Source organism: Fulmarus glacialis, unplaced genomic scaffold (genome assembly GCF_000690835.1).
Source record: "Fulmarus glacialis isolate BGI_N327 unplaced genomic scaffold, ASM69083v1 scaffold21216, whole genome shotgun sequence".
In the NCBI taxonomy this organism is placed as follows: Eukaryota; Metazoa; Chordata; class Aves; order Procellariiformes; family Procellariidae; genus Fulmarus; species Fulmarus glacialis.
Genome location: NW_009217804.1, coordinates 17,943 through 40,803, shown reverse-complemented (window position 1 = coordinate 40,803; position 22,861 = coordinate 17,943). Strand labels below are relative to the sequence as shown.

Genomic DNA, 22,861 nt, shown 5'->3' with positions numbered 1-22,861 from the left:
TTCTATGATTCTATCCTATGATTCTATGAATTTTTGCTCTGACCCATTATGGACATTCTTATGTCCATATCACATGAGATTATCTTACATCATATGAGATCTATGGTATGTGGACAATTCAGTTGGCCAGTGCTTGTGCAATGTGTCCCTTGTGTCCCTGCAGAAACACTCATTAAATATATTGGCTGTGCTCAGTAGGCGTAACGCACATCTTGGAAGCTCTCTGCATGCTCGTGCACCTTTTCCTTCCTGCAGTCTGTTCTATGTGCAGATCAGAGGAGTAGCCCAGGAAGAGTGGCTAGGAGCAGGCTGATGGCACTCAAACAATTCCTGCATCCTGCTTTGGGTTCCCTTTTTTAGTATCTTTCTTGCAGGGAAGTAAGAGGCTTTCAGTACATGGGCTGGTTGGACCCTGGCTGCCATTTTTTCTGGGATACAGCTACAAGCAGAGTGAACTACTGACTTCATAAGCTCAATTCCTAAAGAGAGGAGGATGACTGTCTAAAGACAACTGCTGTCTAAAGTCCCATTAAGCATGAAAAATGAGGTCTAACTACCCCTACTATTCTTCATGTTGGGTATTGAGATGGCTGTTCCACTGTTTTCACCAATAAACACCTAATTATGTGAATTAATATGCATAATGGGCAAGGTTTGCCTGAAATACAGAAATACAGAATTTATTCCTGGCCTTTAAGAATGAATGGTCCCACTTTTCAGGAAGCTTGCTACTTGAAAAACTTGCTAATCAGCAGTAAAGATGTATTTTGGCCTTATTTTTGTCATTTAATTCTGAAGGGCAGAGACAACTTTTTCTCTTCAGTATTGCATTGTGATTCAGATAGCGTCTTAGCTAATAGAGTTAATGTATTTGTAGCATCGTGTAAAATTGATATACACAGTTTTGGAAGGGGGAAAATTGTGCTATGTAGTAATGATGGTTATTTCTTAATCTCTTCTGTATTCCTGTATGTTTCTATGAACCTTCTTCCCTTGTTGTTTTCCTGTATCCGGTATTGAAAGTCTTCAGAACAGGTATAATATTTGCTTATTTGTGAACATAGTTGTGTAAAATAATTTCTCTCTCTTTTGTTCCATAGGTGAGCTTTAGTCCTCAAGACAATGCACAGGTTTGTATCACTGGAAATGGCTTTTTTAAACTTTTTAAATACAGTGAAGGAACTTTGAAGCAGATTAATTTGCAAAAGGGAGAGCCGCAAAACTACTTGTGCCATGCCTGGCTGTCCAAGGAGGAAGTTATATGTGGCACTGACACAGGCAAACTTATCTTGTTTGAAACTGGAGAGCTGCACTGGGAGACAAGTGTAAAGTACAAAAAGCCACCCATGGAACTAGAAGAAGATGCAACAACAAAAGACTATGAGAGGTAAATCTTTGTTAAATACTATTACTAATAGTCTCATGGTTGTGCATGCAGATTAGTTGCAGGCCATTCACTTATTTCCTTCTTGTGCAGTTTATGAATGGGTTATAATATTTTGATTGCTGCTGATAACCTTTTTTGGTTTTGTTCTTCTTTATTCTTAAGTCTTTATGCATTTCCTGCTTGCAGTTCTTCTGATGTCTCTTCTGGACTGGCCTCTGAAGATAATGGTTCACAACGGGATTCTTTGCCTCAAATATCTGCAGTTGCAGCTTATTCCAAAGGCTTTGCCTGTTCATCTAGCCCAGGAGTTGTTCTTCTGTTTGAGAAGACCAAGGAAAAGGAAGTCTACAAGGAGAATCAAGAAATCTGGGTAGGGAGAAAAAAGCTTTTCCAAGCAATTACGCAGCAGAGGCCTGTTTGGGAGGGGTATGGGTGTGCTTCCGTTATTAATAATAATTTTTAGCACATTTCTAAATTACATTTTAAGGATTAGCTAACTGTCCTGGTGATGTCGAAAGGAAGGGAGTTGCCAGAGGTCACACTGAAAGTCAGTGACAGATGTCCTTTTGCAAGGTAGCTCTGCATGTTCCCATGTAAAATGTGCTTTGAGGCTGCTAAACTTCAGGAAAACTTGAAGGAACTTGTATTTGTGGAGGCTTTTGGAGCTAAGAAGTAGTCTACATCAGTTTTAAAGACCTGGGCTGCTTGGTTTTTTTCCAAGGCAAAGCGTTTCTCCCCTCAGGTATTTATTATAACTGTGATGAGACTTGTGTACTCTTACTCTTAAGTAATCTAATAAGATTTCTAACTGTTTTATAGTGAGCTGTATACATTGACTTACTGCAATCTCTGGATAAGAACATTTAACTCTGATGACCTGGTCAAGCGTTCATACTCTGGGCCTAAAAGGTCAGATCTTCCCTATGCATAAGACCCTGAAATAAGACTGTTACTGCAAAGAACTGTTATTCTGAGATCACAATTTTCAGGCAGTTTTCATTCTGACACTTGCTAGGTTTTTTTCTCAATGTTTTTCTGCTACCTTTTTCATTTTTGTTTAACACAGTACTTAAAATAACTGCTGAAATGTCCTCTGATACTTTTTTCAGCTGTAATGCTATAGATACAGTTAGGTTATCTTGTCCCCTATTCCCTGCCTTGCAGTAGTTAGTACTATTAAATATCCAAGTTGTCTTACTGATTTATGTATATGCTTATTAGAGTAGCATTACAGCAAAAGTCTGTGTGTGTGTGCACACCTACTACTAAACCATGGAGACCTGCAATATCCCATGAGATGCATTTCTTGTGCAGCTTCCTCAGGACCTGTTCAGCAGTGAGCCAAAACAGTCAGGCAGACAGGACATTATATGTATATGCTTCAGTCCCTCTGAGGAAACAATGGTCGTTAACACAAATAAAAATCAGCTTTACATGTTTACTATGGTCTCCACCGATCTTACGAAGGTGAGTGCAATTTTATCACATTCCACAGCCATCATGTCCAGTAAGGGGTGTATTGTAATGGCACAGGCTATTCAGTGTCGCTTTCTATGATGCATTCTCATAAAATCCATCAGATAGCATCTGAACCCTTAAAGCTCATGATATGAAGTGCTCTGCATGCTTCTCTGAGAGCTGTATTTCAGTAGCCCCTTACTCAATCATCCCTCCATATGTTATTTGTATGATGTTCTTCAGCAGAATGATAGAGGACACTCTGAAGACCATTTAAGGGTGTGTATCACTGTTGAACCACTTAAGTAAGGCTTTAACAGAGAGATTTTTAACATAACTGTAGTAGTTTATGCTCCACTGTAATATGCAGAAACTTCAATGCAACGATAAAGCTGAAACAGCCACGGGAATCTCATGTTACTCTAAAATAATAGTTTTGTGAAGGACAAACATAATGAAAAACATTCCCAACTCTGAAGGAATTAAATAATACAAAGACAAGAGATAAATGTATTATCATGAAACAGACTTGCATGGAGTTAAATAACTAACCTGCATACAGGCGTACAGAAAGATCTTTACAGGAAGCGGTTTTGTAGGTCCTTTTTCTGCATGCAGCCTAAAATTTTATTGGTGCTTCACTTCCAGCATGTAGTAGCTAAACATCCTGGTTAAGTTGTTTATCACTCAGCACTTGATTATTTTTAAATATCTGTCTGACCAGAAGGTCTTAACTGAATTCTTGCAGTTGTATTTATCTGACTTGCATTTCTTTGGACACCTACAATTGTGTTCGGCTCTCACTAGTGTATGAGAACTATGGAGCCTACATCTTCCCTGCATCACTTTCCTTGATTATTAATTATAAAGTTAAAATTGATTCTAACATTGTTATGTTTTTAACATTGTTATGTTCAGACTGATGCAGTGAAAGCATTAAGTGGTTTCCTCAAACCTATTTGATTACTGTATGCAAAGAGATATGATAGATTTCTTACCTGACTTACTGCCTGCACTGAAATATTTGTGATTTTTTTATGTTCTCATTGCTTCTCAGGAGAAGGCAGCTTATTTTGCGTATCTGAATTTCCCATTGCATTCTGCTTCGATCACTGGTCTGGACATCTGTATTTGGAAACCCATTCTTGCTACTTGTTCCCTGGATAGATCTGTCCGCATCTGGAATTACAAGATGAAGTAAAGAGTTGTTTGTGTTTGTTATTACCTCTTGCTTTTTTGTATATTGTATTTAGCAGGCAACAGCAGCAATCTCATATGCATGAGAGTGTTGTTCTGGTAAAATTATTCTGTGGTGTGGATGTAAATGATCTTAATGACGTGATTTGAGGAGGGTGAATATGCAGTGCCTTTAAAACCAGTGCCAAAAGAGTCCAAACCCTTTTCTATTAAGCCATTTTTGTGTCAGACTTCTCATGTGTTTTGGAAAAAGAAAATCTTCAGGAATGTTTCATTCAGCTTTGTCTTAAGATACTGTTGTCCCATCTCCTGCTTCGTAGCCATAGTTCTTAAGCAAAATGACTCCAGCTTTTAAAGTTCTATGGAGGCAGAGGGGGAGAAAAACAAATCTCAGAAGAGATTTTTGTGTAGGTTTGCAATCAGCGGTTCATTTACCTTCTTCATTATATTACAGTAAACAAGGATTTGCTCTTGCACCTTCCACACCTTCTCTGTGAACCAGAAAGTTCAGATTTGCCTTTGTTTCCTGTAACATCTGTGTGATCATTACTTAACTGAATGACAACAGATTTCCTCAAGGACAAGGCAGAGACAGATTGTAACTGCAGGTGTCGCTGCCGGGCCAGATATTGTCCTGTCAGGCACGCCTAGGGAGTTTGTACTGTTCCATACTGCACAATGGTTTTCTCTTTCAGCACTTTGGAGCTGTATAAGGAATATTGGGAGGAAGCATACACCATATCACTTCATCCCACTGGCCTTTTCTGTTTGGTTGGGTTTTCTGACAAACTACGGTTTATAAGTCTACTGTATGAGGACATGCATGTTTGCAAGGAGTTTGCTGTGAGAAAATGTAGAGAGGTAAGGAGTGATGCAAAAATGAAATTGGGGAGTTATAGGGAGCAGAGTGGTGAAGAACATGACAGAAGATAGAAACCTCTCCAATAGATCCTAGTAGGATTTGGGATATCAAAGCACAGGTAAAAGGATTCTGACTATTGGAAAATAAGCCTGGAGGCTGATGCATAACTGTGGACCTGGGAAGCAGCAGAAAGGGTAGTTTCCTCAGAAATACTCAAGGACTGAATTTTATGGGGGAAAGCACCAATTAAGAACGCAGTAAGAGGCTAATTACATCATGGAGTTTTCTTTTTGTGTAACATTCTGTTATTAGATGATGTCATTGGAATTCAATGAATGAATTTTTTTATCCACTGCATCTACAGTAATGGGTGGCTGTGTTCTTTTTGTAGTGCTCATTCAGTAACGGAGGCCATCTTTTTGCTGCAGTTAATGGAAATGTGATTCAAATTTATTCCAGCATCACCTTTGAAAATATTAATAATCTGAAAGGACATAGTGGAAAGGTTAGTAAACAAATCCTATACGATACAACTCATTAAACTATGAACTAGTTGATAAGATGCATTTTGAAAAGGTAAAGTACAGTTTTGGATAAGAAACGGGCCCAAAAAGCAAAAATAGAAATACAAAAGTCAGTTTTCTTTGGTCAGAAGTCCATGTATGCATGCACTAGATACATCTAAAGAGTATGTCCTTAAATTGAAGGCTAATGATTTGCAGGTAGCTGAACCAGGAAAAATATCCCAGTAATAACTTATAAAAATAAAATATACTACTCGTTATTGAAATGAGCTTTTTCCTGACAGTGTGTTCATAAATTATTTCTTAGTGATTTTTTTTTTTTAGTGCTATAATGGAATTAGTTGAGAAACATTTAGGGGTTTTTAAGTAAGACTTAGAGGTATGATTCCGAAGTTGTCATGGATTTACCAGTAAAATTACTCCATGCTGTATGTCTGTAAGTTACACATTGGGCTCCTTGGTGTGTTTTGCTTTTGCCAGATACATGCAGTTAAATGGAGCACAGACGATGCTAAATTTGTCTCCTGTGACACACATGGTGCTGTGTATGAGTGGAACTTGTTGACAGGTAAAAGGGAGTCAGAGTGTGTGCTCAAGTCCTGCATCTACAGCAGCGTTGCCCTGTCTTCTGATGCCAAAATCATCTTTGCTGTTGGATCTGACCAAACTCTCAAAGAAATTTCAGAGTCTTCGGTGAGCTAACAAGCACTTTGGGATTTTGCTAAGTTCTCTGGGGAGGGTACTAGTGCTTTGGTTTCCTTATCATCCATTTGGTAAGTAGGAATTAGTCTTGTTTTTATAACTGCGATATTTACTGACAGTTTTCTTGTGTTTTTATGTCCTTTAGCATGTAACCTGAGATTTTGTTGTAGTTTTGTATTTTTATAACTTTACTTGGATTTACCTAGAAATCTTCTAATCTAGCTAACAAACTAACTTGGCAATATTCTATCAACTGTTTTGCTGAAATACAAGTGTATTGCATCTACCACTGTAGGCTACATGCTTTTTTTTTTTTGTCCAGAAAAGTAGTAAATTGTATGTGATAACCATTACATCTTTCAGAAGTGATCAACTTGTGGAACTTGGCTTGAAATTTTAAGAGTGCGTATCTATAAAGCTTAATAGCTTAATACTAATTATTGTTCATGGCTTTACTCCTATAGGAGTAAGATTCTTTTAACCGCGTTATTTGCGTGACAATTGCTCGTGCAATAAGTAATCAAATTGTATTGGGAAGCAATGTAATGTGAGGGTTCTGTGGGGTTTTTTTTTATTTTTTAGATCCAGCATGAAGTGCCTGCTTTTGGTGTTGTTTATACTGCAGTAGCTGTTTCTCATTCTGGGCACATGGTATTTGTTGGTACATCTCTGGGGACAATTCGAGCTATGAAATACCCATTACCTTTGACGAAGGATTTCAACGAGTATCAGGCCCATGCAGGTGCTGTTACAAAGGTAACATAGAGTACTTTCTTTTCCCTGTGATACCAGCTGCACACGTCTCCTTTAGCGCTAATTCTCCTTCCCATTTCATAGCATAATATGTTAAAGCTAAGGTTAATATGGAGAATGAATATTACAGCATTCATAGAAGTGCTGTCTCTAGAAATAGATGTCACTGGATAAGCTGCTGTTGGCTAAAAAATGGCTTGCACCAGGATATGTAACATGGCATATCCCTGATGAAGAACTTTGATATAGCTCTTTCTGGAAAGAGGAAGATAAAGTTACGCAGGCTTGAAAACCTGTGTGAATGGAAGGAGGAATGAGATAAATGTATTAAGCAACTTGCTGCCAAGGTAAAGAGCAGAAGAGATTGCAGTGCTGGCCTGCTAACCAGAGTGTATTTCTAAAAGGCTAATGAACAGCATCTGAAAGGTGGGGATATGGTGAGTAGAGCCTGCAACCATGGAATGTTTCAGTGCACTTTCTCCAGGAAGCCACATATTCTGTCTTGTTAAAACTGTTCCTAATTTTGGCATTTTAAGTATCACTGTCAAATACAGCACCTTGACTTAGAGCTGCACAGTCCAACATTAGGCTATGAACTTCAGTTATTGGAACTCTACTTTCACCTCGCTTATAAGCTGTGTCAGCTCCCAGGTACTCTGCCAGGCTACACAGTCACAAGAGGTCTGGAGGAGGTGACAGCAGTTATTACTAGATAGTTCTTTGTGGACTTATTTGCAGATTCAAAAGAAAATGTTTAGCCATCTGTTGCTCAAACAGCTTCTCGAAGAAAAAAGCTAGAGACCTTTGGAATTGTCATATAAATTGCCTGTCTGTAGTATAACTGTCTAGAAGGTTTTTTCTGTTCCAGGTTTTGAAAAATCTTCCTACAGCTTTGAGAGCAGAAGTGGATCCAGTGTCTTTATGTGTTCTTTTCTTTCTCTTCCCCCGATGTCTGGACCAGGGTGGAGCAGGAGTAGAGAATGTAATCAAAATGTTGGTAGTGGGGCTATGTTAATATTTCTACTGTTGATTTTCTGTGATAGAAATGATAGGGACTATGTGGGTGGGAAGAAAAATTTGGTATAAAATTGAACTGTGTCTCCATTCTTCCTTGTCTCTACTGTTATTTTGTTGTCTCTTTCTTCTAAGATATCCGTAACAAACGATGACCTATTTCTGCTGACTGCCTCAGAGGATGGCTCTATATTTATCTGGAAAGTGTATGATAAAGGAGGTGGGATACTGAAATGGGAAAAGGAAGTTGAGTATGCTGAGGAAGTGCTGATCATGAGATCAGATATAGAAGAGAAGGTAGGACGAGCAACTTGTGAACATGAACCATAGGATTCCTAGTGTACAGCTTATGAATTACATTTGCATTATGTTTGTGACTAGCTGTTCCTATACAGCCTTCTGTTTAAAAGGGCTTGCATGGCTTTCGTAATAAAAAGAGGTTACAGCACGTAGCTGCAGCTGCTTGTTAATATGCAAACTGCATTGTATGAACAGTGAGTGTGGAGAAAAGTTTTTCTCTAATACTTCCCCGATCTCTTGAAAGCAGTTTTAATGGAGTAGAGAACTCAGGAGCTGCATTTCTATAAACTGTCTTGTAAGATAACAAAGGAACCTTGCTTCTGGAACTACTTCTTTGTCTGTCTGTCTGAAAATTCTCTGCAAAGGCTGTCTTTCATAAATATGTGCATGTAAATAAAATGTCCTTAACAAGCTGTTGCTAATGGCAAATAATCTTTCTGTTAAAACTATCTTGTCATCCATGTCCTAACAGAGTCAGGCAATGCTAGACCTGCAGATTCGTGTGAAAGAGCTACAGACAGAAAATCATTACCAGCTACGTCTCAAGGACATGTACTGTAATGAAAAAATAAAGGAATTAGAAGAGAATTTCACTCAGGAAATAGGCTCCCTTAAAACCAAACACCAGGTATGATTTATATTGCAGAACCAAATACCAAGAAATCTTTCACTGAAGAGTTGAATTCAAGCTTGCATTATATATGTATGAATGCCATAAAGCATCTAAAAAATGAAGCATTCCTTTCCAATAAAGGTGTTCTTGATACTTACAAAGCATGAAGCTACCTTTGAGTCAAGTCTCTTGTAAGTACAAGGGGATGCAAGAGTTCTGCTAGGTAGCCTATAAGTATCTTCACATAAAAACAATTCCAGCAATAAATGCTGCCTGAGACCAAGGATCTGTAAGCTATATTCCCTTGAGTAGAAATGGGACCATGCCTTAAAAGCTCCGTCACACATAAGGTTGCAGCTGCTGCAGGATCCAACAATTATTCTTCTTAATGCCGCCTTCTTTATGTCCTGGCCGCTTAGCTTTTTTAGAAACTTCTGCTGAGGTGTCTTGTATGCTTTTTGAAAACAGAAGTAAAATATATTCCCTGGATTTCTTCTGTTCGTGTTTATTGATTTTTCTGTGGTCATGAAGCAGGACTTCCCTGAAAAGCAAAAGCCATGATAATTTTTCCCAGTGTCTTATTTATCTGTGTCTGTTAATTCTATTCTGTCCATCTGTCTGGTGCACACACCAGATTTCTGACCTGTAATTTGCTATATTTCTGGACCCTTTTCAGAGTTAGAAGGCAAGTGATCCAATAGCAATTTCTCTGGCAGTAAAATGGCTTGAAGTGAGAGATTACATATCACATGATTCAATTCTGTCAACCTCATGTTCTTTTTGAGCTTTTGGATGAATACTATTCTGTCCTGATGATTTGTTACTGCTTATTTTGTTGAGTTGTATATAGTCCCTTCAAGCAGTATTTCAGTTTGACTCCACATAAAGAAGGATTCCAGTATGAAAGCTTGCCAAGTTACTTACTAGTTTTATTATTTTATGATCTTGTCATTTTCAAGTGCTCCTTTTGTACCTTTCTTGTCTTTTGGCCCTACAAATGTTCTGGCAGGTTTCTGATTTTGATTTTTTTGAGGAAGCTTAATTATTCATTTTAATGTTTTCTTCAAGTAGTTCCTCAGGCTCATTGGCTTTTCTCATTGTCGTTTTTGCATTTAAGTAACCTGAGTTTTAACCTTTCTGTTTTTCTCATTTTTGCACAGCTTGACCTTTTACAGGAAAGCCATTTCACTTCTTATAGATTCCTCTACCCATGTTTTACCTGTGCTGGTTTTCTTCTGCTGTTCTTCAGGTCTTTTCATAGGTAGCGCTTGGCTATAGAGTTATGATAATCTCAGCTACACTGAGACTTCTTTAGGCTTGTTGATTATAGGCTTGCAAGGAAATGCCTCTGAAGGTGAATAAAAGTTTTCTAGGCAGGCAAGTTGTACCTCCTGTCTGAGTATCAGTACATGTTAAGATTAAACTGAACGACAGATTTGGACAGGCTTGGGGCTAACCTTTCTAGTTGTTGTGTCCAGCAGGCAAATGGAGTATTTCTGCGTATGCAAGACCCATACAGTTGTTATGAGAAGAAAGTGGAAAAATTGTACCTATGGTACAATTCCCAACTTTTCTGGGGAATTTCTCACCCATTTTCTTGTTCCAGTTCTTCGTGCTTTTTTAGAAGATTAAGTCATTCATAGTGGTAGTCGGACATTCCAAGCAAATGGCATTCAAAACTCACTTTTGCTTAGGTTTATGTCTCCTGTGAGACAGGAGGCAGCTTGAACTTTAATGTCTGGAGTTGCACAATTTGTGGAACTCGTCAAGCAGGCACACACAAAGAAGTGGAGGCTTTTGTAGCTCAAAAACTTTTCTTGTTAGATTAGGATTATACTGTACCCTGTATTACATGAACTCCATTTGCTACTTTCCCTTAGCTTTCCATAGTTTTGTAACTTGTCATAACAAACTAATCTCTGGGAAAACTTGGCTTAGTGACACATGGCATCTGAATTTTGGTGAGAAACTTCAAACATAAATTCTGTTGTGAATGTGTTCCCCAACATGGGCAAGAGCACAAACAATTTGGACCCTGCTTTTCCTAGTTTCAAATTAAAATGTATTTTTCTTATTTTTTTCCCCAGATTTTAAAGGCAGAAAAAGAAAAACAGGAGCTACAACACCAGTTTCAACTGTCTGAGCTGATGAATAAACAGGCCAGGGAGGTGCAACAGCTAGGTTAGACTATAACAAGTGTTTGTAACTAGAATCTGGAGGATATGCATTACATTCATAACAAGTAATGTGACAGGGAGAGATTACTAGAGTACAAGGAAAAAGGCATGTATGTCGTACACGTGTTGCAGATCAAACATTTGTCTAAATTGCACCACACACATGACCATAATGAGAACATGCACATGGGCACTGTATCTTAGATGTTTGGTTTTTGGATTAGTAATTTCTTCATTTATCTTATAGCTCACTGTGCAAGAATATTGAAGTCATACAGTTCAGCAAGGAGGCTAATGTACAATGCACACAACATGGAAATACCTAAACCCCAGATTTGTAATCAAGATAAAGCAGAAATACTGCAAATTAGTACCAAAAAGCAAGTCCACCCATAAATGAGTCCATTGCCTACTCATACTCTGTAACGGTTGTACTTATACAACTCTGTCATGGTGTCATCTCAAGGGAATGCCTAAATTAGCTGTTATTAATTTGTTGTAATGGCAGAGTAGGAGATTTTGGTGTAGGTTTTACTTGTATAGCTTGTTCAAGCTGGAACAGAACAACATTCTGTACCGATCCAGCAAGCAGGGATATAGCAGAATATTCAGAGACACAACTGAGAAAGGTGAATCACAGCTTTGGAACAGGCATTATTAGTGAAGTGGTAAGTAAAAGGAAGAGCAGTAAACTCAAGAGATGATTTTCTGATGTAAAATTTTGTATGGCCACAGAGTCTAAAACCCCTGATGAAGAAAGCAATGAAGTGCTTCTAGTGTAACTTACTGCAACCAGCTGTCAAAAAGACAGTAGAGAATGATGACTGTAGAAGGATAGGATACACCTCTCTTTTCTATTAGTTTTATCCATTCCATATGTTTCCTGTTACCAGAATCTGACAGTAATCAGAAACTCTTAATGGAAAATGAGAAATACCAGGAGCTGCAAGTGAAATCCCAGAGGATGCAGGAGGAATATGAGAAACAATTGCACAATTTGGAGGAGAGCAAAAGCAGGGCCGTGAAGGAGCTAACAGAATATTATGAGGAAAAACTTAATGAGAAATCTATTCTGCTGGAAGAGGTGGGAAAGTTGATTTGCAGTTTGAATTGTTGACTAAGTTTATCTCCAACTGTGATAAAATGTTCCCTAGAAGAGGAGAGGTTGGCTCCCTCCATGCAAATCCTAATTTGCCTGTAACATTGGGGAAATGTGTTGGCAGGTAGAATACTAATGAGGAAAACCCAGCCGAGTTACCAACTTTTCTGGGCTTTCTACCTTGAGTAAGTAACCTGCTAAGATTAATATCCTTGGGCATTCTCAGCTTCGCCTCTCTTTCCTCTAGATCCAAGAATTCCTATTTATTCATGTGGGTTAGATGATACATTTACTGTAATTGAAGAAAGAAAGAGTCAATCATCTTGTTCTAGTGAAGACATAATATTTCTAAAATGGTGAATTCCATTCCTGAGTCCCTGAGGTTCCTGCCTGCATCCTTTTGGGGAACAAAGAGAAAAACCCTGAGTACTTCAAAAACTCCTGCACATTGAGGTCAAAGACTTGGCTTGACAAAGGGCAGCCAGATAACTGATGCTTATATATCTAAAGTCAATAAGTTCTATCAACATTACTGTTTGCAGCCCTGTGTTGCAATACCAATTTGGAAAGAATGTGAGGAATGAATGTGAGAGGAGAGGCATACAGAGACTGATGTAAACCTGAGTGGTTATTGGTCCTAATGCATCAGAAACAGCAATTTTAAAAAGATCTTCTCAAGTGTTACTCATGTTTACGTTTTCTGCTGCCAGAACAAGTTTGCTGATGTTAGTATTTGGGCAAGGTTTCTGATTTGAAGCGTCCAAGCCTTAAGAAGAATTTTTTTTTAAGAAGAATTTTTTATGTTTCTCTTAACAGTTTTTAAAGTTACTTTAATCCCCTAAGAAGTTAGTTTATCTTAAATGATATTGCTGCAGTTGAATGATCCATTAAATATAGATCCTCCCAGGAGAAACACAGTTACAAATAAAGAATTCTCCTCTTCTTTATTGGTCTCTTACTGTTGTCTTCTCTAATGTTTGCTTTCCTTAACTGCAGGCAGAGGAGGATATGAGACAGCAGCTTCAAGCACATGAGGAAATTAAGAAACAAATCGAAGAAGATGAAGACCGAGAAATCCTGGAAATCAAAATCAAGTATGAGAGACAGCTCTTGGAAGAAAAGGAATCAAACCTGCAACTGAAAGGGGAAACAGGAGTCATGAATAAACGGGTATCTCTTATTCTGTGGTAGGATCAGACTTGCACGTGGAGACTTATATCCGAGGATTGAATGTGATTAATGGCACGTCAATCTAGTCTGTTATTTTAGTCTGTAAATATGTGGCATTTCATATGACAACAGTAGCCCCTTCTTATATCAGTTTGAATGTTTTAGAATATTTGGGCAGAAGAAGCAGCTGTGTGCTGATTGTATTGCTGATATGATTAGAGGTAGATGATAGAGGACGTGTTTTTATTAGTACACTTTATTTTATCTTACATAGTTTTAAATTAATAATAATAATATTGTTCATCCTGTGATAGGAAAGAAATGAACCTTTTCATTTTTCCAAGATCTAATGTCGCTTTGTTAGAAAAATACTTCTATTTCTTCATTCAATGCAATAGACACTTCGTGTTTTGTATGCATCATCATTTTTTATTGGTTTTACTCCTAGGAGGCATAACCTTTTAGCTCTCTTACTGGCTGGGTATTACATTTGCCTAAGCATGTTAGAGGGACATTTTTTCTTTTCAGTTTCTTCAGTATCTATCTGGAGACAGGTTCTCTTCCTTCATACCCTCTATTATCATGGTACTGTCATCAGTCTTTTAGAGACCACAAATTTCTTCATGGTTCTCACAGTTTGACCAACACCATTCCTTGGTTCCAATCTTCTTGCCTTCACAGATCTTAGTACTGAGGCAGGGATTTTGAGGGTACCCAAGAGCTATGAACTAGGCACCCTTCCAGTCTACTTTTGACATCTTTAGAGATGTATGACAAGTGATCATCTTAAAATAATTTTCCATGGCTTGAGTGTTATTTGAAGCTGATGCTTGGGTATAATATCCACACCCTTCTTGCTTCTGGATGCAAATTCCTTGATTCCTTGTAGTACAGTGAGTATCTCTGTATTCTGAGAAAACACTAAAATGGATATTCAACCTTCTTTTGAGTTACAGGTATTTAAGTGATGTGATGCTCCTTCATCATATCTTAATTCGATATCCTTTATCCCACACTGTCTACAAGGTATCTTACAGAGTAGGGTGGCTAAGTTGTGCACAGCTTTTGGAGTCTGTTAGGTTCTTACTTCTTTGCCTCTCTAGTTGAACAGCCTACAGAAAGAGCTCAAGGAGCGAAACAGGGACATTGAGGAAATGAGGCTGGAACAGCAGAAGCTGCAAGGCATCATTAAGTCACTGGAGAAGGACATCTTCGCACTGAAGACAGAGATTGAAGAGAGAGCCGACACTATCCAAGACAAGGTGAGAAACTGGACAACTGGCTGAGATCAAAGTCATCCTCCCTTAATTTAATACAGATATTTATTTTAATAGTATCATGTTGTGATAATATCACATGATTGGAAATTCAGTTTTAACTTAAATAATTTGCAATCTTTAGTTTGAGATTTTAGGTTTTTTCTGACATTCTAAGCTTTTCTTGGGGAGCTCAAGTTCAGGATGTTGAGTTTCTTGTCCCCTGTTCTGGGATCTGTAGATGGCTCTCTGCATTATTTGCCCCCTCCCTTCCCACCCCATCTGTGTTAGATGCGTGACTGAAGTCCAGTCTTCCACTAGATCTGTGACTGCTGTTTATGCCTCTGCCATATTTGTGCCTTGTCCTAGGGATCTGTTTGAACGTGCTGTGTCTGATTCAGATCTCTGTACCTATTTCTCCCAGGAGAAGCATATATATGATCTAAAAAAGAAAAATCAGGAACTGGAAAAGTTCAAGTTTGTACTGGATTACAGAATAGAGGAATTTAAGAAGCTAATAGAATCACGGGAAAATGATATCAAAACAATGAAGGAGCAGATCCGTGAGGTGAGTAACAGTGTCATTTGGCTTCTGCCTCTAAGCCCTTTGTCTGAATACAAAGATGACCCAGCAAGTCCCATGGAAGACTCCACCCTGTTTGTTCCTTGACTTCTTTCAAGGCTACACAGCACTGATTCAATATCTTTACAGCTAATAAAAATACTTACACACAATAGCTGCTATTTAATTTTCTATCACATGTTACCAGTGATTGACACAGTTATTTAAGCTCCTGTTTCAGTATTTAATTATAGACTCTGAGTAATATCAGTTTTGCTTAAAAATACATCTTGTCCTTATGTGGTTGCCCTCCACATACCATATAGAGTTTGCAAGATACTGTCTTTACTGATCTGGAGGAAGAGAGAGTGAACTTCTTCTCTCAGAAAAGTTGCAGATTTATGGAAATGTAACTCCGATTAGGAGTTAGGTACGTGGACAAATTACTGTTCATCAGCTGGTCTGTGGAAAATTTCCATGTATTCATACTTAGCTTGCAGCAAATTCATTGAGGCAACTTATTTATGATAGAAACTTCCTGTGATCTCTCCATAAATGTACCTTTAGCTCAGCCAAATTAGGACTATGGTGACGTAGCTAATCAGTGACCTATTAGTTTTCATAAGTCTGTTTATTCAGAACAAAAGCCTTTTAAATAAAATGCAAACTAATGAACAATTTGTATGTATGTCAGACTAGTATGATCAAAGCTGTGTCCTCTCTTCTGGTCACTATCTCATGCCAGTAAATGTTGTAGTACCCTTATTGCTTTTTTCCCCTGTGTTCTACATATGTACCCACAGCTTTTCAATGCATTTGTTTCTTTTCAGTATCAGGTTCTTCTTATTGTTGCACTTACTCTTTCCAGTATTGACTGTTAATTTCCATCTCACCCATTTTTATTCAGACGGAACAGTAAAGCTCCAGTTCAGTTCAAGGAAATGAAGGGGCATCACATCACTTAAATACCTGTAGCTCAAAAGGGAGTTGAATATCCATTTTTGTGTTTTCTGTATATTCTGACAGAGGGCAGTGTTGTTCCAAAATTGACTTTTTTCGTGTCATAATTCAACCTGAAGGGGGATCTACTCCATCCAGTCTGTACTTCCAGTCTCTGGTTTTCCTGTTTTGTGTTGTTTTTTCATGTCTCCTTTTAGTCCTGATTTCCTCCTCCTGCTTCCTTCCTTTCAGATGGAGGGGGAGCTGGAACGATTCCACAAGGAGAGCACACAGTTGAAGCTGAACATCGCACGACTGCAACAGAAACTAAAGGCAACTGATCGCGAGATGCACAGAGAGAGGCAGAAGGTATGGGGTACAACCGCTGTGCAGGCCCTACATAATGAAGGTTGTGGGGACAGAACACTGCAGAAGCATTAATGTGAGCAAACAGGTACTTCAGCGATACTGTGTCCAAGGACCAGGATAGTCTCTGGTCAGTGGGGACAAAGGCAGAAAACTTCCAAGCAGAAAACTTCCAAGCCTGCAACCAGGTTAGAGAGTGGATTTTTAAAAAATCCAGTTATTTATGTGTCAGTTTGTTCAATCAACACATATTCTCCGGGGTTTAACAGAGCAGTGAGGCAAATGCTTAACTGACTACCCTTCCCTGCCCAAGCTTGAAATCTGGGGACACTTGGCCTAAACAGGAGCAGCACGTAGGCTACCATCTACAACGATATGTAGGCGTTAGTAGGATGAAATGAAGGATGGGCTTATTAATGGAGGAGACCCCCTGTGTTTGACAACAAGCACGTCGGACATGAGGGAGGAAAAGGGACTGCAAGTGAAGGTGAAGGAGCTTAGCAGGCAGTGTAGGGCTGAGGGAGCAGGTAGAGGGGCCTGGCAGAAACCAAGTGAGAATGAGAAGGCAATCTTGATGTGAAATCTTGATGTGAAATCATCAAGTTGTGCATGTGTCTGATATGTGTTTTGTCCCTTGCCTTCTCTCATTAACTGTTTGCGTGTTGTTTCTAAATAAGAATGTAGGTTGTTTGGGAAAGGACAGTGGGGAATAGCATTAATGATAATAGGCCATTGGTTTTCAGATGAGATCTCTGGATGCTGGAACTTACATTACCTAATGCAAGCATCTTGGATTAATATTACTGCTAAAACATATCACTACTATTCGACATGCAGTGCACACATCCCCAGCAGTTTTTTTAGTGACATATTTTTTAAAAATTAAGTGGAAGTAAAGTAAATGAGAGCTTCCACCAGGTCTACTAGACTTTCTAGAAAATTGCACGTGATAGAGTGCTCTGATGAGCCAAATAAGAATGTACCTACATCATTCTTGCAGAAGCAAAATATGGAAGCTCTCATCAAACGATTTAAAACAGATCTTCATAGTTGTGTGGGCTTCATTCAGGATTCAAGAAAAATGAAGGATGGGATCCGTGAGCTCTACACCAAGTATGTGCAGCAATCAGAGATGGTGAGTCAGGGCCTTTCCCTTCTCCTTGCAGATGAATTTCTCTGGTAGTGTAATTACTGAGGCAACATGCTGTGCCCCCTCAGGTGGAGACTGAAGCAGTAGACGCAGATCTGCAGCAGGAGTACATGAGACAGCGAGAGTATCTTGAGAGGAATTTGGCAGCTTTAAAAAAGAAGGTGGTGAAGGATCAGGAAGTCCACCAAGCAGCTCACATGCGCATCGTGCAGGTAATAAGCCTTTTCCTTGTGGTTTGGAGAGGGAAGAAGGAAGCAGCTGCACAGAAGAGACTTTAGTAGCCTTACCGCTATGGTTTCTTAGGACTTTGAAACAGTTTTGGTTTGCTTCCTTGCCAGAAATTCCTGAGTTTTTCAAGTGCTTCCATTCAAGGATAGTATTCATTGAGCTACTGAAGTTCTATAATTTTCTGGACAAAAAGTATAAGATCTCTAAAGACAGAAATTGCTGCTGTTTTGTGGATACTTTCATTTATCTCCGCTCCCTAATGTAAAATGAGATAGGGAATCTCTGTGCCTGGATATTTTTTAAGCAATTAATGTACTTATTTTTTATTTCAAACAGTATTTATAATTGCCGTCATAGTCAATTTGCACCTGTCTGAGTGCCAGGCTGTACTTGCTGTGTGGTGGTGTTTAGGAAATAATTTTGGAGGAAGAAAAGAAAAAGGAAAAAAAAGAATTACTTTGTTTGGCTACATAGTCCCACGCCTACTGGTCTGAATTCAGAAGAACTTTCTGCTTTTCACATCCAGGTTTTTTGAGGAAGTTCAGAAACACATTATGAATATGCCTATTTGTACCAAGATCTCTTGCTCAGAATCCTTGTTCCTTACAAGGCAAGGTAAACTTGTGACTGCTGGTGCCAAAGATCCAATTTGTTTTCATCTGGAGTGAGAGGATCTAAAGCCCCACAGCAAACATCCTGGGAGGACAGGTCTTTTACAGTCTCTTCTTACCATGATCTCCTTCTGCTCAGTCAGCATTTCCTTTTCCCCTCACTAGCCCTTTCTTCATTGTTACTTTATTATGCTTCCTGAGGATCATTAAACCTCAGTCCCCTCCTAAATTATCTGTTCTTTGCTATTTATTCATAGTGCTGCTTCAGGCCCAAGCAGCAACGATCTTCTTCCCAGGCCCTGTTTTAATTTTTTTACTCCTTCTGTGTGTTAGATGTTTCCTTTTGGCACAAAAGGAGATGGCTTCAGAAAACAACCTGAAGAATTTCCTTGCTGGAATGGGGTGACAGATGGTGCTCATAATGATAATACTTGATATCTTGAATCAGTAAGCCTAACACGAAATGATGATTAAAACCGAATTAATAAAACATCTGGAAGATTAAGATATCAAAGGTTCTAACCAGCCTGGTTTCTTCAAAGAAAAAGCAGTTCTCTGAAGTCTAGTAGATTAATGAGACTTTACTGCCAGGAGGAATTATCATGGTCTTCCAGTCCTTCACAGGGGGCTTTTAAGACTAGTTTAGACAAACTTCTGTCAGGGCTTGCTTTTACTTGAAAAAGTAAATGACGTCTTGGCAGCCTTCTAGCTCTGTATTTCTATTATTCGTCAGTTGTGCTTACATTTTCAGAGCTATGCATTCCTCTTTGAGTGACTACTCATAGGTGCATTACACTAGTGACTGCTGCAACAGATGATTAGAACTGTCAAGATAATTTTAATTTTCTTACCAATTGGCAAGTTGCTTGTTGTTAGACTATTAGTTTTCCCTCCAGCCTTCTATGTTTGTAATGGCTTCTTTGGTCACTTGAATACATAAGAATAGATACACTGAATAATCTTGAAGTAACGCTGCTTGAACTGAAGCATGTATAGGATGATCATTTTTATAATATGTCTTACCTGTTTCTGACAGTCAGCACTGTAGGGACTTCCTAGGCTGTAGGTTGCACGCAGACATCATATGCAGTTGTAACTGATGGCCTCATCCTCCATGCATTTGATCGATCCCTTTTCTGAAACAATTGGTACTTTGCCACAACATCCCGTGGCAATGAGTTTTACCATGAACATTTATTTTAATCCATTGCATGATCATTGCATCGCAGTGCAAGCTTTTTGTCAGAATGCAAAGATTGAATTAAAGGCTAATCTCTCTGAATAGCATGCATCTTCAGAAAAATATTATCAGTGTCAACCAGCAGCCTTTTAGCACCCAGCAAACCAAACAAGGCATTTCTACATAGCCCAGATTGCCTCATACGGGATACTATGTATTATACTGTCTAATAGAACAAAAGCAAGATCTTCATTTGATAGCAGCATTCAGCCACTTGGAGTGAACTTACGAAGATGCTTATGACTAAAGTACACCTAACAGAAATGGTGTGACCTAACTCTGAAAGCTGGTCAAAAGAAAATTTTCTTGACTGAGTCTTGGAAGTTATCTTCTTCATGTGTTCCTTTCAGGATCAAGCTCTGGGATAAATGCATAGCAGTCAAATTTCATCTGTGTTTAAAGACTTGAATTAAACAAGTCAAAGTCAACAAAGTATTATGGTTTCAGAGCAGGCTGCCTAAGCTCACCAACTGCTGCATTTAGAGTCCAACACAACCACTGCAAGAACAACTGTTCTTGCCCAACGAGTTCAGACCTTAACGCATCCCACAATCTTCCTCCAGTCAGTGACTTTCAGCTGAGGGGAAACTAAAGCACAGCTGGTGTACTTGTCTTAGAGTGAAGTGTTGAGAATCTTGCCATCCTTGAGTTAATGCTGCTAACTTGAACTCCTTGAGTGCATCTCTATACAGATAATTCCGGTAAGCGTTGCACTTTGTTACTAATCAAGTTTCAGTGGTGTGGTGCCAATACTTTGTAAGTGTACTATAAGGAACCGAATCATATGCCTTACATAAATCTCTTATGGCAACATAATTATCTCTATCAACCAAAATTATCATTTAAAAAAAATCAAGATTTGAAGACACCTTTTTCATAGGAAAGTGTCATTAATCCTTGTTCTTATCTCCTGTTGTTTTAGTGGGTTCCCTATTGCTTGAGACTGGTATTATGTGAGGTACACAAAGCATGCCTTTTGGCCATTTATCTTTTTAAAATATTGCCATTTATGATGAAGTTCCAGGGGTTGGAATGGTGCTGTGTTCCAAAACTTCTAAAAAACCACCACGGGTAGCTGAAATCGTTGCTATTCTTTGTTCAAGTATGATAGCAGCTATTTAACATTTGCACTAGCTGTTGATGTGATAAGGTATTTCACTGTCTTTGTAAGAGGCAAATATACAATTCCACTTCTCTTGAATTCGGAAAAGAAATATTTAGTTAATGGTGCTCCTGTTTCTGAATCATGAGCAACAGTTTTATCATCCTTCACTAGTATTAGCCAATACTGGTTTTACTGAAGTCTTTGAATCTGTCACAACAATGGGTAAAGTACATTTACTTGCACTTTCACAACTCCTTCAGCAAGATGCTTTGTGGTAGGCTATTAAAATAATTAGAGATTGAATTTTTATGGATTGAAAACTGACTAAAAAAAGAAAAAAAGATTAATATATGCATGTTAGCAATAGGTATCTCAAGTCTCCATATGCTTTATATATTTCTTAATAATTTGGAAGGGGTGTTGGAAAGTGATGTCTGTCAGAACTAATGAAGAGGGCTTTGAAGAACTGCAAGGAGATGCAGATAATTTAAGTGAACAGACACCTAGTGGCAAATGAAAAGCAAAATAATACACACTGGAGGGAGAAATGGGAATTTTTCACATTAATTCTGAATTAATTGGATCAATCCAGAAAGGGACCTGAGCTTCCCTGTGGAATTGGCAAGGAAGATGATACCTTGGAGTGCAGCTGCAGTCAGAAAAGCAAAACAAGTATTAGCTTATTGAGCTAACATAGTTTAAATACCGTCATGTTTTGTGTCAAATCTACTGTGGCCTTATCTGAAATGTTGTGTACTGTACTAATTGCCCTGTATCTTCTGCTTGTGAAACTGATTCTATACTGTCCAGTGTCCTTTCCAAGGATATGAAGATATATACTGCTGAGCCAGATAGTACCTGTGCTTTTCCTCATAGGGCATGTTGTTTTTGCAGGAAAATGTGAGTCTGATTAAGGAAATTAATGACTTGCGGCAAGAACTGAAGGTGGCCCATACCCAGGTACATGACCTCCGGTCAACACTAAGATTAACTAAGAAAAAGCAAGCAATTCAAGACACAGGTGAATATGCTTCTTCTATGTTTTCCATATTGTCTGTACTCATTCCAGAAGCCCTTTTTTGTCCTTGGTGAACAATTCTGTTACTGTCTCCATATCATTTCAGCTTGTCTGCCTGGTGGTACCTGTTATATTGTAATGTTAATTGTAGAAGCTGCTAAATACTGCAGAACCTTACTATTTAGCTCTACTCCTTCAGCCCTGAAAGATGCCTTTCCTTGTTCATGCCAAAGAACTCTGCGAGCTGGACCTTTGTTACTCTACTCTATCCTCTCTGATTTTATCTTCTAGCTCCCTCCAGTGAACTGCTGTCCAGCCCAGCTGTCCTGAGGTTGAATGCAGAGAAGGAAAGTGAGAAAATCATAGAAATGCAGCAGCTAGAAATTCAATACCTGCGAGACCAAATCCAGGAGAAGGGGCAAGTGCTTGCAATTCAGCCTCTCTTAGACGGAAATCTTCCTAAGCTGAATCTGGAAAGAAGCCACAAGACACAGCAACAGTGACCTGGTTCAAGGATGCCTTACATTATTATATTCTCCTGGCAAGATCAGAAATGCAACAGCATCGATTAGGCTTCCATGTTCCTATACTCTTCCACTAGAAGCATTTGTGCAGCACTCACTGCTCTGAAACTTCACTCCCTTCTACTTTCCTGGAATCTGCCCTTTCCATGAGGCCTAGGAGCCAAGAGAAAAAAAAATACATTTGTGTTAGTGCAAGACTGATCTCTGTGCCTTCATGCTAGGGCAGGTACGCACCTTTCTCTTGAAAAATAATGTGTTCTAGATCAGAAGAGTTGGTCAAACTCTGTAAGCCTTTTCTACTAGAATTCTCATTTGGTGCCATTGTGCTGCAAAAATCAACATCAGCCTTTTATTTTCCAGAATTGAATTACCTATGTCCATACAAAGGACTGTCCGCACTTAAGACAGATGTCAGTGTTATTCCAAGCAGGTATCCAGTCACAGACTAAAAATCAATTACCTTTTGAGGGCAACCTTTGACTAGTGGTCAAGCACACCTGAGCTAGAGCCCTTGCTCAAGCCTCTGCCTGCTGTCTAGAGGTGTGTTGTCTCCTCTGTTACAATCATTTCAGGAGGACAAAAAAGCAGCCCGGTTTCAGACTCCGA

The 22,861-nt window shown here is 38.8% G+C and overlaps 1 protein-coding gene across 1 annotated transcript; it reads left to right on the top strand.

The window, feature by feature from the left end:
• Positions 1-1,100: 1,100 nt before the first annotated feature.
• Positions 1,101-22,234, top strand: CFAP57 (cilia and flagella associated protein 57; the record flags this gene model as incomplete). The annotated part of the gene is made up of 20 exons (XM_009579830.1): positions 1,101-1,387; positions 1,574-1,757; positions 2,702-2,854; positions 3,903-4,042; positions 4,738-4,903; positions 5,296-5,409; positions 5,909-6,121; positions 6,713-6,886; positions 8,033-8,194; positions 8,670-8,825; positions 10,898-10,991; positions 11,881-12,071; positions 13,083-13,256; positions 14,360-14,518; positions 14,937-15,080; positions 16,266-16,382; positions 17,380-17,514; positions 17,598-17,741; positions 21,608-21,734; positions 22,023-22,234. Coding segments are annotated over 20 exons (3,246 nt in total), but the record flags the coding sequence as incomplete, so codon positions are not given.
• Between the last annotated feature and the right edge of the window lie 627 nt (positions 22,235-22,861).